Source organism: Histoplasma capsulatum, genomic scaffold (assembly GCF_000149585.1).
Source record: "Histoplasma capsulatum NAm1 scaffold_1 genomic scaffold, whole genome shotgun sequence".
NCBI classification, from domain to species: Eukaryota; Fungi; Ascomycota; class Eurotiomycetes; order Onygenales; family Ajellomycetaceae; genus Histoplasma; species Histoplasma mississippiense.
In genome coordinates, this window is record NW_001813982.1 from 172,930 (window position 1) to 186,514 (window position 13,585).

Sequence of the window (13,585 nt, forward strand, 5' to 3'; positions counted from 1 at the left end):
TGGCAAAGAGCTTCGTGATTGCTAGAGATATTTGTGACGAATTGAACCGATCGATACGTTGATCCCTATTTATTTTGATTTCTTTTTCCTCCCCTAGATTTTGCGTTTTTAATATCCAATGCAGAATTACAATTCAAACGTCTAGGTCGTGGCAATTATCTCCTTAGCCCATTTCTCTCTCATTTCATATTTCGTTCCCTTTGAACTTAACACATCTCAAACCAGACTATGCAAAACCATATCCAATCGATCGGACAACCATCGATAGCGCAGTTCGTTTCGCCATATGATGTTTGTTTCTTTTTTGTTGTTTGTCACTGTGAGTGATGATACGATAGAATCATGAGCCGCTACTCCACTACCTTTTTCGGCAAGCATTAAAACGGCACATTTGTCCCGAGGGAAAAAAATGTTTGCTCACTTTTGGTTTGTGGTTTGTGGAAGCTGCAGCGGGGATAGACAAAGCATCGACCGGAATAATTGGACCCTAGGAAGGATCATTCAGCTATGATCAAGGCCAAATTGCCTCAGGTTACGATGTGGTGTCAACGTCGTGCATGAGCTCCTCAGTGGAAATCCTCGGCACAACACAGGCTTGACCAGAGATAGGCGCCGCCCTTGGTTTTTGGCCACGCAGACAACACCACGGTCAGCTCGCTCAACCCGGCGCCATACCAGATGCGGCTAGCGCGACCCACCAAGGCCAGGTCCCACAGCCCTGGGTGGCGTTGGCCTGTGTGGCTTGCCGGGATTAAGCTGTGGCTGGAGCACCATCGATTTTTCCTAGCCCATCGTGCTCAATTGCATTTCCAGCTCTGATCGAACGCTGCGTTGGATTTGGCTCTCGGCCATAGTTGCTTCTTCTTATGCACTACCTTTTAGTTGCTTGTTTGGCCATGGCTTTGTTTCCCATGCGAAACGAACCATTGAATGCTCCACTTCAATGTTTCTCCAAATGGCCCTTGCTTGCCTCCCTCGCGCGGGATCTTCTATCCCCCCCCCCCCCCGAGTTTGACTTCTTGTCTATATTCTATTTTATATTTAAAGGTGCCACAGGCGCCATCTTGTCCTTGCTAATGGGGAGTCCGATAACAAATGAGGCGAGGAATCAATGAATATCGCTGGCTTCGATCAATCACATGTTGGCATTTGCTCTACCCTACGGGGACCCTGCTCCTATAATGTCTGACCCTTGTGAGTGCTCTCGGCTTTATCTTATACCTAAACTCATAGACGTGGTTTGCAAGGTTGCTGATTTCCCCTGCAGTCAATGATGCCCGGGCTTTAAGGGTCACCGAATTAATGAATGATTTCCGAACCATACATATCAATATTGTGCAGCTTAGGACAGACCCTGCCCCAGAGGAACAGTTCAGCGAAGGATATGTTGTAATGAACCAATGCCTTGCTGATGCGCAAACACTCCTCAATTCGTCTTTTGATATAGCCCAGATCCAGGGCTCGTCAACCGAGAGCGAAAATGCGAAAGCAAATCTCCAGAGGTACTGAATTCTGCAGCGTCAATACCTGTGAGAACCACTCTCATCTCTAATTGCCATTCAATTTGCCAGGGTGATCGTCGACGCAAGCGCTCGGCGTTTCCAAGCGCACAAAATCTATCTCAGAATGGCTGCAGCAAGCCGATGGGTATTGCGTCGAAATCAAATACTTCAAGGACAAAAAATGAGTGCTCAGCATGTTAGCGGCTTACGCTCTGCCAGTGAAGCTCTTCACACTGTGAGATTGTTCTCTTTATCGGGGTTTCTCGTCTTCGCTGGCGCGCAACCTGGAACTGATGTGGGCTATTTCCCCTAGGAACTTGTAGCCATAACTGACAGCGTTGTGGTCAATGACTTACGATCGGCTGATGTCCGTGCCGGCTACTGGCTAGTCGACGATCCGCCATTAAGCACCATTTTAAATTGGATTCGCTCGCAACACTACACCTCCTGAAGCTGCGCTCCGTTTCCCTACGACAGGGATCCAAAAACAATTTATCTGCTACGATACCTACCATCGACTTCGTCAGACTGCTTCTTGCTCTTTTGCCTTTTGTGACTGGAAAAACAAAAGCTCCTCCGATTTTTGAGTTGCTGCTATATACCCTTGCTCGACGTTTATTATTACATTCAGGTGTATACTTTCCTTTTTCTAAGACGGGCTTGCCCTCTCATGGATTTGCTTACAACTGCGTTTTGTTTTGGGTGCTTTTTGGTGCCTTGCATACCCGCATACCCGGATGGATTATGTTGTGATGGTTATTTTCACGAAGCGGCTCATGACGACATGTGTGCTCTAATCTGACCGTCACAACGAATGATAACTTTTGGGTGGTGATGGAAGAGTGGGGGGAAGGAGGACTGGAATCCTCGTTCGGAGAAATGCTGGACTTTTCTCACCTTTTTATCTATTTTTTTTCGCTTTTTCTAGATAGCTTTGGTCTATCTTTTTGTGCTGGCTTTTAGCGCTTTCTTCTGGGTGTTTTTAATAGATCATACTTGTTTTTTTCTTGCTCTGGAGCATCATTTTGCTCCTTTCACACTTTTCTAGGGTTAGGATAGGATCCATGGGGTTTACTGATGTTGTGTTTCCTTTAGCCGATTGTTCATTGTTTACCATTGATTTTTCTATCTTTTCTTCCATTTTCCTCTTCGTTTAGGTCTTAACATTTTTAATGTATACCTTTCTATTTTCCTTGTTCCTGTCTTGGCAATGTGATGTAACTATGTTGTGTTTTATAATTACTCCATTTCAGACGGGAGTCCGCAGCGCTCTTGCAATGACGCAATTCCTCAATTGCTTCGAATTGAAGTGTTTCCCTTATTATTCGCCATTTAACCGAGGAATTGCGTCTATAGTTTTAACAGATAAAAAATGGGGAGCTAAGGATTTGATATACGTATTTTGGAGCCTCGGCCTTGGCATCGCGACGCGTTTACTTGCGTTCAATGCGGTAGATAGGGTTACATTTTTGATATTCAATGGCTCAGTGAAATTGAACATACATGAAACATATCTGCCGCATACGATCATTCTCGGAAGTACGGTCTTCTGCTGTTTCCTGCTAAGTATGACATCAGTTCACAGAAAAGGGTTAACTAATAATAAGTGGGCTAGTTGTATTCCATCATCATTGATTATTCTGTACAAAATTAATCAGATCAACCTGGTCCTGGGAATCCCCGGAAGTAGCAACGCCAATGAGGACAAACAATGACTTTCTTGCTTTATTTACACAGGCAGGCATATTTAATTTCCTTGAGATGTATCACCTCTTTCCGAGTAGTGCCATGATATAAAAAAAATAGAAGATAAAGTTCAGATACGCGATAACTTAGATCAGCTGACCTCCACTAGCGTCCACTAGTTCGCTATCGACTAAATAAAGTTGTGGCGGTGTGGCGGTGCACTCGCTCACTGCCGAATGTGGATGTTGATCGGTGCACTTTGGACGGATGGAAATATTTTTCTAGATCATGACAATTATTAATCATGAGCTGCGTAGCATTGTGGATGCGCGTTTGGCTCTCTCCGCGGCTTGTTAGATAGACTATTTGCCCGGCTTGACCGGTTTCAAGAGACTATTGACAGGCAAAGCTGCAATGCACCACACATACATACATATCGGTTTGGCCGAAGTCCATCATGAGCTGCTAATCCCTGCAATTTTTTTTCTTCTTCTTGTTTTCTATCGAGGCTGGGGTTGGGAAGGATTCAGATCTCCTGCATCTCTCCTTCTTTTCAAGGTTTGAAGGAGGAAGAGAAAGTGGACCTCAGTTGATAAGACAAGATCTAATTAACTCGAGTGGTCGTCGATCCAGACTCGCTATTGTGAAAAGAAATTTCTAATTTTTTAAATTTAAAAATGCCGAGGGGGACCCAAATCTCCATGGATTGCATATTGTAACAGGCATGGGTCACACACGTGGCCATCGGCCATTTCTGCCTGCGCATGTCGTATCATTGGCTGGTGATGAAGCAAACAGATATCAGGGGGACTTAACGTACAGCAATAGATCCCGGCGTCATAGATATCGGAGCGGCGGGGAAAATGGGTTGATTTCCGAGTCGATCAGCCCGATGAAATCCGAGGTTACCTCTCCTGGACCTGATAGGTTTGTATTTGCTGCTCATTACGGAAGACATGTGACAATCTCTGTGGTTCGCCTCTCTTTTCAGGAGAGGGCGTCAGTGTCATGGAACGTGGTCGAACCCGCGTTCTGTAATTATGACAAATATGAAAATTTAAAATGCATAAACAAAATGCTCAAGTGGAGGGGTGTTGAAAATGGTTTCTCCTGTTGACAACGTAGGTAGAGGAGAGCAGGGTTACACAGAAGCATTCAGCTTCCGTGTGTCACTCGTTTTAGGAATAAAATCCTTTGCAGGTTCCGGACTAGCGCTTCAAGTCAAGGACATGGGTATACCTTTGCTTAGGAAAGTGGCGATTAAGCCGTATGCGCCTTGTAATATTTAAGCATTGGGAGAGTGATATTGATGGGGGGGGAACAACTTTCCTCATTGCAAGTTATATATCCGTTTGGCTGTACAGATCAGCTTAGTCTAGGTACCATACGCACCTAGGCAACCAGCAAGACGACATAGAGACAGTATATGAAGTTTACTTGGTCAGTTGAATGATTCGTTTTGGACAGGGCCAAGATTTGTATATGAGGCCTTGGCCAAAGTATATCCAGCTATCAGTTCACTTAATAGCAGTTGATAAACTTGGCATGCACTGGAATATTTTGCAAATGAACCTTTGCTCTGATAAGACGCAGTGGTAAGGTATATGTATGAACGAAGGTTCCCGCAAAATGGAGAGGTTGGAATAGGAATGGAGTTCGTTGCAGACACCACGGTTAAATTCGATAGTACACGAGTGTTTTCCTTGCCATTGGTAAAATAGGAGAAGGGGATATGGACTAAAGGAAGAAGAAAAAATGCCATGCCATAGCATTTGCATACAAGTATAGCTAATTTTTTAAGCTTTTGCTTTTTTATATTTTATTTTGAATCTGCTATGCAGTACTCCGTTATTTTGCTATATGGTGTACCTATGAATAAAGCAGAAATTCAATCACAAGTAGAACCCATCCCAAGCAAAAAAAAAAAAAAAGAAAAAAGAAAATAACTCCCGTTTAGAATCCTAGAAGCAAATTAATCCGATTAGCAAAACTTCCCTCAAATTTCGTTGACCCCTCATGGCCAAAATAGCATTGCACCGACGTATACGTACTCAGAGGGGTGAAGAACCATTTGTTCTTCCCACTGGTGTACCGCTCCTCCAACGATTTCTTGACGACCTTCTTAGCCTCCTCCCGTTGCGATACCTCCTTGAAGGTATCATTTGTGATAACGCCTTTGAGTCCCTCAAGCTCGAGCGTATAGCGAGTGGGCATAAGGTGATTGTAGTTGACGGTCTTGATGAATGGCTTGACCTTGCTTCGCTTCGCGACCTTCTTGGCGCCCATTCTGCGAGTCACTTTCGAAGGATATCGCTCAATGCCAGCGACGAGGGCGTAGGGGAACGGGTGGGCCTTTGAACCAGCATCGTACGGCTGAATGATTACGACCTGGAGATGGTGGAAAGAAAGAACAATGTCAGTTCGTCGTTGATCCGAATTTCTGTATGGAGATGTTCTCCTTCGTTCTCTCTTTTTTCCCTCCGCAATTTGATATCGCCTTTTACAAATTCGAAATCATTGTACACGATTCCCTCTCCCTCTCCGTTTCCTTTCTTTTCCTTTCTTTGAAGAGTCCTCTAGAAATTGGCAAAGCGGCCATTTTCGTGTATGGCACGAAGGGAGGAAATTTTATCGTACCTTCTTGCCGGCATAACGTCCTCGTGTGATGATGGCCACACGGCCCACTTTCATGACTGTTTTCGCATTGTCAGCGGGGACAAAAAAATCCAGATACCTCCCCAAATATAACTAGCGGAGCGGAACGTACACTTCATTTTAAAAGTCCTGACGATAGTGAGCAAGGTCGACAAATGATGTTTGGTGTACTGGGTCGGTAGTCTGTCGTTTGTTCTCCGCGCTCTTTTTTTCGAAGTGAGCGGCGGAGTTTGTGTGCTCAAGGTTGATTGGTCCGCTTACCGATCAACTACACTAACTTTATATGGGATATTTCTCCATCCGGAAGCCGGAAAAACTTGCTATATCACGTGCATCAGAGTTACGGCCCGGCTTCCAATCCTTGGGCGTTGGTTCCCCGGTAACCCTGGAATTGTTTGTTTACATCCATGGATCAGCCTCCAAGCCGTGGGCCGATATCAAACTCTATCGCTCCACCGTGACTGCATTACCTTCACACATCACTCCCCTTTGTATGACTTCTGCCTCATATTTTTTTTTTTTTTTTTTTTTTGAGTTGTCCGTCTGTTTTTGTTTGTTTTGGTTTTTGCGCACTTGTTCATATATTTTTTCCCTCCCTATTTACCGAAAAACCTCCTATCTGACTTGAGATATCCCATCCCGACCACTGTTTTCAGAGTACGTTACGACGATGGTCCTTGTGGCATAGAGACGCCCATAGCCACACTTATTTACACAAGAGAGATAAACGTGTTTCCTCCTCATCTCCATCCAGATTTCTAAACGACTGGCTTTCGGTGTTGCTTTTTGGAAGACTCATTGATTATGAAACCAACTGAAATGGAACCGTCCCGAGATCGAGAGCTGGTATTGAAGGACAGGCACTCATTTTCAGAGATGTCCAACAGGCCAGCTATCCCAATGTACGTTAATAAAGATCGTTATGCTTTTGCCATTGCACGTATTTCAAACCAATGAGGCTAATATCATTCTGTTTGCGTAGGTGGGATAGTGCAGACCCAGAGCGAGCTCCACCTCCACTCCCTTTAAACCCCGGTTCGGGTAGTCCGACAACCCGACCAAATGTTTCCGCATCTATACAGGCTGTCGCCGCTGCATTATCAGAGAAAAGCAATGAAAATGTTCCAAGCTCTTACACGGTCAATCCTATGGTGCTCAAGTCATCACCAGAAAAATCTCTGGTCAAAGGACAATTCCATAAGCGCATACAATCACTTCAGCCGGCAATAAACAGCCGAGAGCTCACACCTTACGTAGAACGACGCTCTCCCGAGAGAAATTCCAGGTCAAGCCCATTTGATGCTGATGGGGGACGAACGCGAGAGAAAAGTCCATCTCGCGTAAAGACCCCTATTTCCGCTGGAAAAGATCCTTCCAATTTTCGTGCGTCAAGTCGCTATCTGTCTAAGCCAATCCTTGGGGAGAACACTCCTCCGTCTGCAACAATGCTTGCTTTGCAGAACATGCAGCTCCCAATAGAGATAGATTCCCCTACCAAGGGTGCCAGCAACTACACTCCGTCATCACAGCCTCAAGATTTTAGTTCACTGTCTAGCCAAATTTCGAGTTTGACTTCTATCGCGACGGCCTTGCAACAAGAGATGTCACAATTAAGCAGACGCAGTAAAGATAATGCCACCGACCTACTAAGTCTCAAGGCTGCAACAAATGCACGAGATGAAGATATACGGCGAAGTCTCAAAGACCTGGCAACAAACTTGACTGGCAAATTGCTCGAAAATGAATCGTCACAATCTACTGGCCTTTATGGCCATTCTGGTTCCGCGGGCTTCATGCTCGATAGCAAGGCCCACGATGCAACGTCTCCTTGTTCCAGGAAAAGTTATACACTCCCTCGGATGCAAAGTCCCAATAGCTTCGCAGCCACGATAGAAAGGGAGTTAACTGCCTCACCCTCCATCTCCACGGATGGCTCCGCAAGCATCGCGTTGCTCGAAAAGGTTTTGCGTGAGATGGCCACAAAAGAAGGTCAGGAGAAGCTGCTCAAGCTGATGGATGAAGTAAAATCCAGACCTAGTGGGGCACAGAGTACCGACAATGCCATGTCCCGAATGCTCGAAGAGATCCTCAACCTAATCAAGCAAAATTCTAACAACCACGCCCTTGTACCTTCAAGACATGGGCCTGGAGCAAATGGCAGTGGCGACAAACCCCCGTCCCTAGAACTTGATTATGAATCACCACGGTCAGGTCCTTTGAGCCGTAATACTGAGACGGAGACTCCTAACCGAAACAAAAACCGGAGCTTAGATAGTAGTTCCACAACCCAAGCTACTGAAACCGTCTCTAGGGAGATTTTAACCATCCTTAACAAGGTGAAAAGCAGTGTTGCCGACGGTGGTGGTTTAACGAACGAGGTCAAAGCGCTCGTGCGAGAACTCAGAGGCGAGGTTTTGGGAATGGGACGAGAGATCGCGCGGAAATTAGAAGAAGCCGATGCAGAACATGCATCAGACCAAGCAATACCACCAGGCGCCAGGGCGGAGGAAGTTGCACATATTGTCAATAGTGCTTTAATGGACCTGAGGGTGCATATGGAACAGGTGATAAATGAAAACCAACATCGGTTATCATCGACAATTCCTCGCGCGATCGACAGTCAGGAAGTATATATGGCTGTTAAGAAAGCGCTCGAAGATCATCCTCTGCCGGAACCTGCCCCGCCTCAGATAACTGGATCAGTCTTAGAAAGGGAGGAGATCCTTGAAGCCGTTCGGGAGGCCTGGGAGACATACAAGCCCGAGATTGAGCTTCAAAACTTTGGCCTTGAGAGGGATGAGATTTTGGAATGTTTGACTGAAGGCTTGAAGGCGTACCAGCCCCCAAAAGAGCCAGCCGAACCAGGTATCACCTATAACGAAGTTGTCGAAGCTGTCCAACAGGGTTTAGAAAATTTCACACCACCACGTATTGAGCATGACGGAGCAATAACAAGGGAAGAAATAACAGCGACAATAAGGGATTGTTTAGAGAGTTTTGAGTGGCCAGTTCCTCCTGCTGTGCTTGATAGAGAAGTTGCAATCAACCGCGACGATGTTCTAAACGCAGTCAAAGAGGGATTAGCTTCTCACGACGGTATTTCCAAAGAGATTGAATTCAATCGAGAAGATATTGCAGATGCCATAAAGGCCGGGTTCGGTGAAGTTTCCGGGTCGTTGCATAACAACATTAGCGATCAGTTGTTGGACCAGCTCCATTCCTTGTTGGGTGAGATAAAGGATGAATTCAACCAGTATTCTGCGGCAGGTGGAAGGGACACGGAACAGGTGCTGGATGCCATTAAGGACGGGCTCGAAGCTCTCAGAGGCGAAATCGAATCCTATGTGGATCGTGCTTCAGATGTTACCGGGAAAGATGAGATTATTCATACTGTTAAGGATGGATTCCACTTGTTACAGTCAGACCTTGAAAAGTCCATTGTTGAAGCTGCTCGAGCATCTGATGGTGGGCATTCTAATACAATCGAACTACTCGACGCGATGGAAAAAGAGTTTGAGCATCTCCGGCAAACAATGAGCAACCTGCTGATTAGAAACAGCGCTTCGAGTGACAAGGATGAAATTCTTGATGCTATCCGCGATCTTGCAGAAAGTGATACTTCAAAAAACAACAGTTCGGAAACTTCTCAGATGGTTAAAGAGGAATTCGAGCATCTACGGGAAACCCTTACCCTCACAATTATGAAACCAAATTCGACTCTTGAAAGAGACGAATTAATTTCCATTCTCAGGGAGAGTTTTGAAGCAATTCAAGACGAGCACAACAGAAGGAAAGATGGAAATGAGAGCGTCCTTTCTAACACTGGGGAACTCCTCGACGCCTTCAATGACGGAATCGATATCCTCCGCTCTGATATGGAAAAGATCATGAATAGGCCAGCGGAGACAACCACAAGCGCAAATGAGGAGCTTCTCACTTCACTAAGGGACGGTTTAGCAAGCGTCAAGTTTGAAATTGAACAACTCCGCCATGGCCAGAAAGAGGCCGAAGGCACTCAAACCGCACGCGGCCAAGAGGTTATGCTTGCGAACGAATCCTTGATTGGAAGCGACATTGAAAGTCTGAAAGTTCTCGTTACTCAGCTCCAGAATAAGGTCGAAGCAATTGAACCCCGACCACGTGACTCGGAAAACCTTGCCAATCTTGTGGAAAAAAATGACCTTGTGGATGTCCTAAACTCTATTAAAGAAGTACAAGAACTAGTGATCGAAGTTGCTAGTCGTGAACCCCTCCCAGCCGCAGTGGATGAAAATGCTGTCAAAAAGGAGGATACTGAAGCGATTGAAACCCTGCTCGTAAACATGAAAGCCAAGGTTGACGAGCTAGTAGAGACAAGTAGCCCGAATGGCATAACGGCAGATAGGGCTGATGCGCTGGAGGCGCTCGCAAAGGAGACAAAGGAAATTTTGGATGGCTTTGCTGCTCATGTGGAAACACACGGTGCATCAAAATCAGAACTAGAGAATCTCGAAACCATCGTCAAGGATATCTGGGTCGTTGTGGAAGAGTTGAAAACAAACGCCGCGCAGCCCGAAGACGCCTCAGAGAAGGTGATCAAGGAGGATGTGCGAACCCTCGAGGCGATGTTGCTTGAAATCAAATCGCAGCTTGAGGATTTCGTTCTGCCCGACGTTGAAACTCTTCCGACGAAAGACGACATAGGTGCCATTTGCCATATGGTAACTGAGTTCAAGGAAAAGGTGGAGGTGGAAAACGACCTCACGGCTCAGGCGTTTGAGTCCCGAAAAATCGAGCATGGTGGATTGGCAGAAAAAATCGACGAAGCTAAGCAGCTTATTACTGATTTGAGGGATGAACTCAAGAGCAAACTCACCGACAGCGATGAAGGCCTTGTCGACATCAAGACAATTCTGGGAGCGTTGAGTGATGCGTCAGAGTCATTCGCTACCGCTGAAAGCCTCAAGGAGCTTAGTGATCTCATCACTCGCGAATTTGACCGATCCCATGGTGATCGGGAGGCTGAGAAAATTGAAACGTCGGAAAGAGAAATTTCCTCGTCTGCAAAACACGAGGAAGCCCGAGCAGCAATAGTGCTGGACCTTGGAACGAAAATCGACGAGAAGTTTGCTGAGTTGTTGGCTAAGTACGAAGACGCGCAGATGCTAGCAGATTCAAAATTTACTGCTATCGAACAGCGTGATGTCCAAAGTCTGGACACCTTGACGAACACCAAAAACATAGCAGAAGATCTCAAGCTCGTTATAGGTGGCATGGGAGACAGCGTAACTCAGGTTTGTGAGAGGATGAGCGACGATGCTAAGACCTTTTTCCATCGTGTCGATGAATCCTTTTCGAAAGTGGACGACCTCCGCTCTGACGTCCAATCACAGCATGATCATCTCAAGGGAGAATTAACACGAGCACTTGAAGCAACAAATCGACTAGAAAACCAACTCGCTGACTCCCATCCAAAAATTCTCACTACTATCCAAGATATCTTGTCCATGGTCTCAAAGCATTATGACCACTCGCAACAGACTAGCGAGGAACTCCAACGAAACGTCTCAGCCATCCCATCAGCCATTCCTCCTTTATTACCAGCTCTTCCCCCACTACCTCCTCCAGTGGAGCTTCGAGAGATTGTTATCCCGGAAAAGTACGACGACACACAAGTCCACGACAAGTTAAACACTCTTCTTGACCACGCTGCCTCTACTGGCAAATCTATATCTCAAATTGAAAAGCTGGACCAAATCCAAGACCAGATTTCGTCAACATCAAATGAGTTGCGTGAAATGATGGTGGCTCAAGCAGCTCTATTGACCGAAAGTCAGGCAAAGAAGGATGAAGAGGCTCAAGATGTAGCCTTCGCGCTCGAGAAGAGATTGGCACAGAAAGAGAGAGTAGAGGCAGAGGTAGTCGAACTGAATGACCAAAAGGGATCTCTTTTCCGTATGGTCACGGAGCTAAAGGAGGAAAAGGAAGCACTTAGTAAAGAAAATCTGAAGCTTCATAAAGAATTGGCAGGGCTGGAGACTGCATTGCGTATCCGGAGAGAAGAAATGCAGCTTATGGAGGACCGTGCAGAAGGCCTGGAGCGAAGGATTGTCGAAGGTGTTCTCGAGCATGCGAGAAGTCTTTTGATCAGTCGACCTGGTAGCACTCAGGCCATGAATCTAAAACGAGTTCCGAGTTCAGCGAGCACGGTAACGCGTGGAAGTGTTGCGAGTACTGCCAAAGAGAATAGCGTGCTCAGTAGTGGCGTTGGCATGGCTCTGAAGCGGCGACGAAACCCTTTGAAAACCACTGAGGGATCTGCAGTGTCATCACACACGAAGCAAGAGCGGAGAATTCTTAGCCTCAGCAACGTCACCGGTAACAAAAGGTCGACAGATCGACAGATGCTCCCTTCGGCAAGGAGTGGATTAACCAACTTGAAACGGAGCCATTCAGTCAAGTCAAGTTATCCGGTAGTCAAGCCTTTGTGGGATATTCGGAAGCCCACTTCCAATAAAGAAAATGAATTGGTCAAGGAGGAGGAGGATGAGGAAGTTAGCGGAGATGAAAGCGATGCTGCAACAGAAAGGAGGACCAGCTATACGGGAACTTGCACAGACAGCATGTCCTATGCAACGACGATGTCGACGACAGATAGGCAATCGAGCTACAGCAGCTCCACCAACGGCTTAGTGAGTGCGGAGCCGGGGATTTGGGTCGAAGAATATGAAAGTGGGAGCGAGGGCGAACAGAGCCCGGATGAAGACGGGGATGGTCTACGGGATTTAGACACCAAGAGCTTCGCAAGCGCGGAGCTCCTGGAACCGCAACCTCACGACGATGAAAGTGGCGTGGATCCCGGCGGAATGGTAGTTTATATGCCGCAAAGTGACAGCGGCCTAGGAACCGAATTGCCCGGCTCAGCCAGCGAAAAGGGGTTCGCACAGGAATCGGTCTATAGCGAGTGCGATTGATTGGGCAGAAACCCGAGCATTTGGCCCTCTTTTCCTTCTTCTATTCATGATTATGATGATATGTTGTTTTCTTTTCTTGTTTAATTGTTTATGTCCGTTACGTTGATGTGCCCTCCTTTTGAAATATTTTTGCCTTTGCTTTTCCGGCGTGATAGCGTTCAGTTATGTATGTGGTATTGAGCATATGGGAGTCGCCTACCTTTCGTGATGTCTGTGATGTGTGAGGAAATCGCCACAATTGATCATTGGCAATTGGCAGGAGACTCTGTTTTTGATGTTCTTGTTTTTTTAGTTACATTTTTTGCCCTCCACTTCTTTCCCTCTTTTTTTTTTTTTTTGTGTTGACGTGCTTCATTGCCTACCGTAGACGATATCATTAGTGTTAGGTCGTTGCTTTGTTGCTTATTACTAGTATGTATGCGAATGAAAAGATTTCGGTTGTATCTGATAACTGATAACTGCCTTCGATCCAATCCATGGATGGATGCGCTTTGGAAATCACATGAGTTCCCGACAAGGGGCCCAACAGTCTGGGGGCCTTGGCGGTCTTGGCGGTCTTGGCAGGCGGTTGGCTGGACAGGCGGCTGAAATGTGGCAGCAACCATTTGCGAGCACACGAGACTCATCGGAATGCCAGACGCTGGCACCAGACTCCAGCCACCACAAGACCAGGCAGCATGGCTGAGATTTAACAGTGGCTCTCTTTCTGTCCCTGTCCCTGTACCGTCTGCCTCGATGGATATTTAATCTCGTCATTCCTTCAAACTGGAGATTTTCACGTCACTACTA

The 13,585-nt window shown here is 46.3% G+C and overlaps 3 protein-coding genes across 3 annotated transcripts; 2 read left to right on the forward strand and 1 right to left on the reverse strand.

Moving 5' to 3' along the window:
• Positions 1 to 1,181: 1,181 nt before the first annotated feature.
• On the forward strand, positions 1,182 to 1,953 carry HCAG_00054 (predicted protein; the record flags this gene model as incomplete). The annotated part of the gene is made up of 4 exons (XM_001542958.1): positions 1,182 to 1,194; positions 1,268 to 1,502; positions 1,572 to 1,737; positions 1,816 to 1,953. 4 exons carry the CDS (start codon positions 1,182 to 1,184, stop codon positions 1,951 to 1,953), a joined length of 552 nt encoding a protein of 183 aa, XP_001543008.1.
• Positions 1,954 to 5,141: 3,188 nt separating this feature from the next.
• Positions 5,142 to 5,962, reverse strand: HCAG_00055 (60S ribosomal protein L27; the record flags this gene model as incomplete). Its single annotated transcript, XM_001542959.1, has 4 exons — positions 5,142 to 5,149; positions 5,240 to 5,576; positions 5,826 to 5,881; positions 5,956 to 5,962. 4 exons carry the CDS (start codon positions 5,960 to 5,962, stop codon positions 5,142 to 5,144), a joined length of 408 nt encoding a protein of 135 aa, XP_001543009.1.
• Positions 5,963 to 6,662: 700 nt separating this feature from the next.
• Positions 6,663 to 12,796, forward strand: HCAG_00056 (predicted protein; the record flags this gene model as incomplete). The annotated part of the gene is made up of 2 exons (XM_001542960.1): positions 6,663 to 6,745; positions 6,826 to 12,796. The coding sequence occupies 2 exons, from the start codon at positions 6,663 to 6,665 to the stop codon at positions 12,794 to 12,796; spliced, it is 6,054 nt and encodes a 2,017-aa protein (XP_001543010.1).
• Between the last annotated feature and the right edge of the window lie 789 nt (positions 12,797 to 13,585).